Source organism: Juglans regia, chromosome 13, assembly GCF_001411555.2.
Source record: "Juglans regia cultivar Chandler chromosome 13, Walnut 2.0, whole genome shotgun sequence".
Lineage (NCBI taxonomy): Eukaryota > Viridiplantae > Streptophyta > Magnoliopsida > Fagales > Juglandaceae > Juglans > Juglans regia.
This window is the reverse complement of record NC_049913.1, coordinates 38,090,208-38,098,257: the sequence shown is the minus strand read 5'-3', so window position 1 is coordinate 38,098,257 and position 8,050 is coordinate 38,090,208. Positions and strand designations below refer to the sequence as shown.

At 39.1% G+C, this 8,050-nt stretch overlaps 1 protein-coding gene across 1 annotated transcript; it reads left to right on the top strand.

The window, feature by feature from the left end:
* Nucleotides 1-2,362: 2,362 nt before the first annotated feature.
* Nucleotides 2,363-4,216, top strand: LOC109002542 (GDSL esterase/lipase At4g10955-like). Its single transcript, XM_018980331.2, has 2 exons — nt 2,363-2,578; nt 2,981-4,216. The coding sequence occupies exon 2, from the start codon at nt 3,063-3,065 to the stop codon at nt 4,002-4,004; it is 942 nt and encodes a 313-aa protein (XP_018835876.2). The 5' UTR covers nt 2,363-2,578; nt 2,981-3,062; the 3' UTR covers nt 4,005-4,216.
* Nucleotides 4,217-8,050: the final 3,834 nt, after the last annotated feature.

Sequence of the window (8,050 nt, the reverse complement as noted above, 5' to 3'; positions counted from 1 at the left end):
GCCGGCATAGTTATTCCTTGTTACAGATCATCCTCTCAATTAAACCAGATAGATATAAAGTGGAAAAAAAGAGGCTCAACTTTATTAACAAGAATGAAAGGATACAGAAATTAGCTGATCGCAAGGCTAGAATATGAGTAGTTGTACTGGTCCATGATCATGGTTTTTACTTATACCAAGTCAAGAGAAGGGCCATGCATATTCCTAGATAGCTTGTTGCTTTATTGCGGCTTTAAAGCTCCGAACCATTGGGTATCGCATATGCTTATATATGAATATCTGATCAGGATTCCTTCCAATCTGTTTCTTTTCGAAAAATATAAGCATATTATGTATATATCCGCTAGCTTGGTGGCTCTGGAAATTAGAAACTCAAAGACTTCAACCCCAACGTTTAATTGGTCAAAATAGCTTGAGAATAAATTTCATTAGATCTTAAAGGCCCATTAATATAGATTATGAACAAATGAAAGAGGTGATCGTCATCTGGTCCAACCACAACTTAATTTATGAACAAAGGAAAAAAGATACATTGTTCGAATCTGCGTGTTCCATCACCTTACAAGCTCAAAATAGGCTCTGAGTATTATGGTTTGTCAAATTCTGGCTTGGACGTTAAGATGAGATGAAATGAGAAATATGTAAATAGTAGTTAAATAATATTATCAACATATCATTCATTTTACATAATTTATCTTTAATATTTATTAAAAATAATATCATTAATTAACTACTCGAGATATATACAAAAAAGTATTATCAAAGTATTTATTGATCTAAATATGCATGACACTTAAAATATAAGAAAATAATAAACTTACAATTAGTTTACAACTATTTTACAACTCTACTCTTAATATGGAGGCTAGAATTCTAATATTCATAACTGATTAAGTACCTATTTTTTGAGGGGGGAAAAAGTGGATGACAAGATTATTAAAGAACTAAAATTGTATTCTCCCAATTTGCACGCTTCGGATCCCCTTCCTCAATCAAAGGGAGATACAAAGTGGCCTGCAAATAATGCCCAAATACAAATAACAATAAAACATGCATCGATCTAGCTTGGCAAATACATCATGGTATTTTCTTTTATACTTCTTTTTTTTTAACATGAACCAGAGATCACCCAAAGCTTACTTCAACCTAATAAGGAGATCAGTTGAAGTTATAAGATCAGAGAGGATCAAGCGCCACCGTGAGCTTGATATATATATATATATATATGAGGTGGATAACGAATGATTAAGGTCTTTAATTCTCTGTAAATATTGATCATGAAATACAATACATGTTTCTCTGATATGTTTCTGGGGGAGAGATCAGATATATATTGCTATTTGCAACTATTCTGGTGTTTGCTTGTTTTCATTGAACTGTATGAATTTTTGACTCTGTCAATAAATTCCATGCATGTATGAAGAGTCTCCCTGATCTCCCAATTTCTTCTCTGTCTCTCGGCTCGTCCATTTGCATCAACAAGATGCAAATACCACCTCATGATCTTCAGCAATGCCGCATGCATGCAACTGCCGGCCACCCCTTTCATGTCTCGTTGCCGCTCAGGAAAGATGATGGAAGCTTGACTTCCTAAACTAAGGTAATTCGGCTCTGATCTTATGATTGCGCTTGGACCATGCACCCACAATAACATTGAGGAAAACAATGAAAAGTAACATAACGATATGCATGTGCATGCAGCATCTCCATAAATCCCCACGTGCTATAAACAATGTCCGGCCAAGGGAATTTGATTTTGGAAAGCAAAGAAGGAATTTTATTATTCCGGATTAGGTACGAATTCGGTCCCTCACAAGCACACATGAAAAGGTGGGAGGGAAGGGAGCTGGGGCTAGCTCCGTCCTCAACTTTATGACCGCGCGCAAAGGAAAAAGACTATATATATATATATATATATATATATATATATATATAAATAAAAGATAAATCTTGGATAAGAGTAATTATATATATATAACATTGTGAAATCGCCACTTGTCTTAAGAATTAAATTTTTTGTGATATACTGTGACTTTAAATTGTATCAAAGTAGATGTTTTAAGTTCAAATCCAGACTGATCTACACTTTATCCCATTTAGTTAAATAATATAAGTACTGTTATATAGGCTCACTCATTAAGAGGAAGTGTAGCCCGCACGTGAGGGGTATTAAGAATACAATACAAATTATTAAATATACATGATTTTTTGATCAATTTAAACTTTTACAACAAGTAATAATTTCAGATACAAAAATCAATACAAAACCGTATCGTGGATCTCTCTCTAGATTTGATCTATAAATACACAACGAGTTTCAAATGGGTGCACGCAGCAAATTAAGATCATAGCACATATTTCACATCTATACTATGGAATTGAATTCCCTTCTTATCTTGTTAGTGTTAGTGAAGAAAGTTTCAGAAAAGAAAGTTTCCTTGCTATCATTTTTTTAGATCACCTTGCTGACAAATATTGTTGTACATCATTGCTCCATATATACATTTCAGGTGCTTTTGAAAATGGAGGACATTTTCGACAGTTCATGACCTAAACATCTCAAAGGTATTGTTGACTGGTAAGACATTAGCCAATTATAAACCTGAACTCCAAAATAGTTTATGATCTTATCGATGATCCCATTTTTTTTTTAACATGCAATTCTTGTACAATTTTTTTTTCTTCCCAGAGTCTGCTAGCTGATTCACGGTTAATATCTTTATCTCAACGATTTATTCCTAGAGTTTGCATGTGCATAATAGGCTTGTGTGTGTGTGTGTATACATATATATATATATATATAATTTAATTGTAAAATCGAGTGGTTTTACATATGATAGCACGGTATATTAATTGTAGAAACAATAATGCATGCTGGAGAGTTCTACAGGATTAGGATCATCGATCTAGATTTTAAAACAGTACTAGTACTACTGTTGGTGAATTCTGAAGAATATTAATCCAAATATCAATTTTGTAGGAAAAATGCAGATCACCGGAGATCTGTCACTGCTAGCTTGGTTCAAGGAGTATACGTCCTAGAAACGGACCGCCAAAGGAAAATGATAATCAGCAAAAATTCCAAAAATTATGCTCAACCCTGGTGGGACTCCTTCAATTTCCAATTACATAAATATCTACCAGAAGATGATGGGTGCATATTCGGTGCCATTTACGAATACATTAATGGCAAATGCCCAGCCCCAGCCGATTCAAACGTCCCAAGATATGTTATTGCCTTTCGGGGCACACACCTCGGGCTAGCCACAGCGGTTAAGGACGTCATGCTAGACGTGAATTGCTTCTTTAACGAACTTCAAGAGTCCCCTCGCTCTCTACTCGCAATGCGGTTTGTTAACGAGTTTGTTAATAAAAATGGAAGTTCAAATGTATGGTTGGCTGGACACTCTCTGGGGTCAGCTATAGCATTAATCGTTGGAAGGAACATGATGTTAAAGAAGAATTGTTCTCTTGAAGCCTATCTTTTTAATCCACCATACGCATCTTTCCACATAGAGAATTTTTGTACTAGTATGGACGAAGACGTGAAGTACCTGGTCCGCACTGTACGCGGTATATTCAAGAAAGCCCTCGCCATTGCTGTAGAAGCTCGAATTAATCCTCAAATGAAGGAGCAGAAGACTGACACTTTATATTTGTTATCACGCTGGACTCCTCACCTGTTTGTGAACCCGGGTGATTTTTTTTGCTCAGAATATATTGCACACTTCAAAGACAGGCGTGAAACAGCTCCAGGAACGAAGACGCCCAGCTTAGCAAAGAGCTGTACTACGAAAGATCTATTCAGACATGCAATGGGCCGGGGAGATTTAAAAGATGCAATGCATCTCCTTCCTTCCGCAGTTCTAATTGTCAATCAATCTCGCCCACATGAAAAACCTGCTGCTATTGATTTAATAAATAATTTTCTTGACGCTCATGTTCTTTGCCAATGGTGGGATCGTGAAGTTCGCTGCCAATCAACTCGATATGTGTATCCATAACGTCCTACCAGGAGTTCTTAATCAAACATGCATGTTGCATGCACCAGCGTCTTTTGTAATCCTGTATTGAATAAGGCGGTCCGAGTGTGTACGGTTAATGGACCCAAAAGATTACCCAAAAAATAAGTGGCGAGTGTGGTTGGCCCAAGTGTGTACTAATGAATAATAATATTGATAGAGCCCTCTGATCTCTGTTCACATGAGTTGGTTCTAAAGATATTTGCCTCATGAATAAAAAGAAGATTGTCGAATATTTTAATGGATGGCATATATGATAACTTAATTTCTTTAATAATTTAGGAGTATTGTATGTTTTTGTCAATAATAATTTGAATTACAAAACGCAAAATGTCTATTAAATTATAGAAAAATATATATTATTCATCATCTTCTCATAATCTCATAATATATAGGGTATGAATTGATTGGCCGTAGGCAAGTCCAAATTAGATAACATAAAGCAGGAAATAATTTTCCAATCATTTCATACCTTGATAAAGAACTAATATTTGACTTTCATAGATAGATATTTACTCAAATTGGGCCCTTGGAACCCCAAATTAAGTACCTCACGGGAAGAGAACCGGCCTTATCATGAAAAGTCTGTCATATATAGATATATATATATATATATATACACATATATACATATATACATATATATATTTATATGTTTTATTTTACATTAAGCATGAATTTATGGGGTAGTATCACACAAGTTCTAGGTAGGATCTTTTCTACTACGAAAGCTTGGAATGAAAGTGAGGGGTTATAAGCTAATGGAGATGTATGATCTCCTGGTTCAAAGCGCGCGCCCATGTTGCTAGGTTGAGCCGTAACAGCTACGCCCACAGGAGTATCATCACACAGCTTGAGTTTTTTCTGATCTGAAAAGTGGTCGACTGAAGGTCAGAAATTCTTCTTCAAGTCAGAGTCAATATTGTCGACTAATATATATTATAATCAACATATCATTCATTTTACATAATTTATCTTTTATATTTATTACAAATAACATAATTAACTATCATTAAAAGTCGAGATGCAAAAAAGTATTATCAAAGTATTTATTGATCTAAATATGCATAACACTTAAAATAATAGAAAATGATAAATTTACAATTAGTCTAAAACTATTTTCAAACTCTACTTACGATGAAAGGCAGTCATGTAAAATTATAATTATTTTTTAATGATATGGCACAATTACATTGATTGCTTTAGAAAGAATTATAAAATAATTGTAAAAATTTTGTAGGCGTGTATCATTACCCAAACAATTGTAATAACCTGATCACTAACCTCCAAAAATCTTTCTTAAAAAATGAAAATAGATACTAAAAAGCTGAAATATTTGTATCCCTCGGCCCGTCCATTCGCATCAACAAGATGCAAATACCACCACATGATCTTCAGCAATGCCGCATGCATGCAACTGCCGGCCACCCCTTTGTCTCGTTGCCGCTCAGGAAAGATGATGGAAGCTTGACGTCCTAAACTAAGGTAATTCGGCTCTGATCTTATGACTGCGCTTGGACCATGCACCCACAATAACATTGAGGAAAACAATGAAAGGTATGATAAGGATATGCATGTGCATGCAGCATCTCCATAAATCCCCGCATGCTATAAAGAAAGTCCGGCCAAGGGAATTTGAATTTGGAAAGCAAAGAAGGAATTCTATTATTCTGAATTACGTACAGATCCGGCCCGTCACAAGCACACATGAAAAGGGGGGAGATCAGGGGAAGGGTCCGAAGGGATCAATTGGGGCTGGCTAGATCCGTCTAGAGCTGTACAAGAAACTGTAAAATTGACCGGGACAGACTCAGACCGGCCACCGGAGCTCAGAACTGGCCGAAACTGGAGTAGAACCGGTCGGCCGGCGGTTGAATTTGGCCAAAATCGATGTCCAGTGGTTGGTTTGAGCCTGGACCGAACCGCTGAACTGACCGATACTTGAAATGTTTTTTTTTTTAAAAAAAAAAAATTATACATATATGAGACGACGCGATTTCATTTAAGTGAGTGAAACGACATCGTTCTGGACTTAGTGTTTGAAAAAAATATAAAGGAAACGGCGCCGTTTCCCTCTAGGTTTAAACACACGCACTCATCCTTCTTCTTCCTCATTTCTATCTTCCCCTTTCTGATTTCACACTAGTTCACAGCGCCGCCCCCACCTCTCTCTCTCTCTCTCTCTCTCTCTCTCTCTCTCTCTCACGACGCAGGGCGCACGCAGCCGCTCTGATAGAACCCCATGTTTAGTGGCCCATGGCCAAGGCCCTAGCCATGTGGGGACAAGGCTAGAGAACCCCAAAATAGCCTTAGGGGCATGCCATGGGGCCTGCCTTGACATGCCCAGGGTGCCCAAGGGGGCTGGTGACCAAACCAGCCCATTCAGCATGCAGCCCGCACGCCCAGCGCGCAGCCCAGCACGCCCAGCGCGCACAGCACGCATGCCGCGCGCGCGCGCAGCACGCAGCACACCCAGCGCGCGCCCCCCGCACGCCCAGCGTGCCCCGCGCGCGCACGACTCGCCAGCGCGCAGCGCGCAACAGTCCCGCGCGCAGTGCCCACACCTGCGCGCATGCCCAGCGCGCACAGGCCCGCGCGCACGCCCAGCACGCGCGCGCCCCAGCAGGCCCAACGCCCAGCGCCCAGCACCCAGGCAGCCTGCCTGGGCCATGCCAGCCTGCCCACGCCCAGACCAGCCCAGGGCCCTGCCAGCCAACTCCCAGCAGCCAACCTAGCCCACCCATGGGCTCATGCATGTCATGGGTCAACTTGACCCATGCCACTATGTTATTTTTAATTAGTTATTTTTATTTAATTATTTACTTTACAAGGGACCTATTGGGGGTTTCCAAATTGTATTCTCTATAAATAGGACCCTTAGTCATTACATTCCCATCTTTTGGCAAAACTCTTAGAGAGAGAACATTGTTTGAGAGATCATCTTCGGTGCAAGAGCACTTGGGCAATTTGGGTGCAATCCGTGAATCCCAAATTGATTTATCATTTTCGGTGCAAGAGCACTTGGGCAATTTGGGTGCAATCCGTGAATCCCAAATTGATTTATCATTTTATGAGTTTAATCATTCCTTGTGCAATACGTGAATCAAGGCTTGATTGTTTATTTGTTCTTTGTTTGATTCTAGTTTATCTAAGAGCAATAGTGTTCTATATATTGTTCTTGGAGGTTCATATTGTTCTTGAAGTTCTTCCTCATTTTTACTCTTTCAATCCATTTGATTGTCATTTTCGGCCAACTAAGGTGTTATTCAACTTTCCATAAGTTGAAGTAACTCTTGTGTTGCCCTAGCCGAATACAAGTTGGTAAGACAAATCCCATTCGGCTATCCATTGCCATATTGGGAGTTGCCTAATCCACCCACCACACTTTCCATTTCTAGCTCAAACACTTAGGAAACTTTCCTAACTTCATCCCCATTCATTTCGGCTATTCAATCCTTGCAACCATAATTTTCGACCAACAAAGGTGTTAGTCACTTTCCATAAGTTGATTTAATTCCTCTTGTTGCCCTAGCCGAAATCACATCTTTGGTAAGTCAAATCCCATTCGGCCATCTCTTGCCTTATTGGGACTTGCCTAATCACCATACTACATTCCTTCTTCATCCAACACAATTAGGAAACTTTCCTAATCCCAACCCTCTTCCATTTCGGCAACCCTAGCTATCACCTTCCATATCCTACTTTGGAAACCCTAGCCACCACCACCACTTCCCATATTGGACAAACCCTAGCCGCCCCATCCTTTTCTCATTTTGGTAAACCCTAGCCGCCACAAACACTTACCATATTGAACAAACCCTAGCCGTCCATCCTCATTCCATATTTGGCCAACCTTAACCACCCATAATACCTTCCATATTTATTCCAAACAATTAGGAAACTTTCCTAATTTCGGCACTATCCCATTTTGGACAACCCTAGCCGCCACACCTACTTTCCATTTAGGACAAACCCTAGCCACCACACTCTCTTACCATATTGAGCTAACCCTAGCCGCCACCCTCATT

Bases quoted from the DNA above. Each gene is read 5' to 3' on its own strand.
- LOC109002542 (XM_018980331.2), top strand. From the start codon at position 3,063: ATGATAATCAGCAAAAATTCCAAAAATTATGCTCAACCCTGGTGGGAC.